The sequence below is a fragment of the Colobus angolensis genome, unplaced genomic scaffold (assembly GCF_000951035.1).
Source record: "Colobus angolensis palliatus isolate OR3802 unplaced genomic scaffold, Cang.pa_1.0 Scaffold286, whole genome shotgun sequence".
Classification (NCBI taxonomy): Eukaryota; Metazoa; Chordata; class Mammalia; order Primates; family Cercopithecidae; genus Colobus; species Colobus angolensis.
In genome coordinates, this window is record NW_012116110.1 from 737,516 (window position 1) to 738,782 (window position 1,267).

The 1,267-nt window shown below is 48.8% G+C and overlaps 1 protein-coding gene across 1 annotated transcript in view; it reads left to right on the forward strand.

Annotated features, from left to right (window-relative positions):
- TJP2 (tight junction protein 2) overlaps positions 1-1,267 on the forward strand; it is an 84,017-nt gene that overhangs the window by 45,998 nt on the left and 36,752 nt on the right. Inside the window, exon 5 of the mRNA XM_011948909.1 lies at positions 899-1,190. Within this exon, the coding sequence (XP_011804299.1) occupies positions 899-1,190 (292 nt within the window). The remainder of the gene's footprint in view (positions 1-898; positions 1,191-1,267) is intronic.

Sequence of the window (1,267 nt, forward strand, 5' to 3'; positions counted from 1 at the left end):
CCCGTCTCTACTAAAAATACAAAAATTAGCCAGGCATGGTGGTGTGCGCCTGTAATCGCAGCAGTCGGGAGGGTGAGGCACGAGAATCGCTTGAATCTGGGAGGTGGAGGTTGCAGTGAGCTGAGCACAGTCCAGCCTGGGCAACAGAGCAAGAATCGGTCTTAATAATTAATAAATAAGTAAATAAATAAGGCATTGACTTTCTTAAAATTTTAAAAATTTATGCATAATGCATAGTTAGAGGGTATGTGTGATTAATTTAATACATTCATATGATTTGTAAAATTCAGACGAGATCGGGTGCCTTCACGATGGTATGGCCATAGACATGATTTGTAAAATTCAAATCGGTGTTTTTGGAATATCTATCACCTTAAATAATTGTCTTTTCTTTATGGTAGAAACATTCAGATTATTCTCTTCCAGCTATTTTGGAATGTACAGTGGATTCCTGTAAGCTATAGTCACCCTACCAATCTCACATGAGGTCTTATTTCTTCTGTCAGACCATATATTCGTACCTATCAATCAACTTCTCTCCATCCCCCTTTGCCCCCTAGGCAGCTAGGTATAGAATGTCACACTTTCTGAATTTTTGTTTGAGTTTTATAACTTAGCGATTTGGGCCTCTGAAGCTTTTCAAACTTGAGTAGAAGCAGATTTTGGAGGTACTATTATTACCTTAATTCAAGGCACTGTACTCAGAGCTTCAACATCATTGTCTTATTCTAACCCTGTGAGATTTTTATTGTCCGTTTCCCAATGAGGAACCTGAACTTTAGTGAGTCGGCAGGGATACAGTTTTACTAAAACCAGAACTAGGGCTCTTAAAACCACTGCCTTCTCCACGTTCAGTTGTGATTGTCCTGCGTCCACACTGAGTTTGTTTTGACAACAGGTGGTCAAGAGGCCCCGGAAGGTCCAGGTGGCCCCGCTTCAGGCCAGCCCTCCTCTGGATCAGGATGACCGGGCTTTTGAGGTGATGGACGAGTTTGACGGCAGAAGTTTCCGGAGTGGGTACAGCGAGAGGAGCCGGCTGAGCAGCCATGGGGGGCGCAGCCGCAGCTGGGAGGACAGCCCGGAAAGGGGGCGTCCCCACGAGCGAGCTCGGAGCCGGGAGCGGGACCTCAGCCGGGACCGGAGCCGCGGCCGGAGCCTGGAGCGGGGCCTGGACCAAGACCATGGGCGCAGCCGGGAGCGGGACCTCAGCCGGGACCGGAGCCGCGGCCGGAGCCTGGAGCGGGGCCTGGACCAAGACCATGGGCGC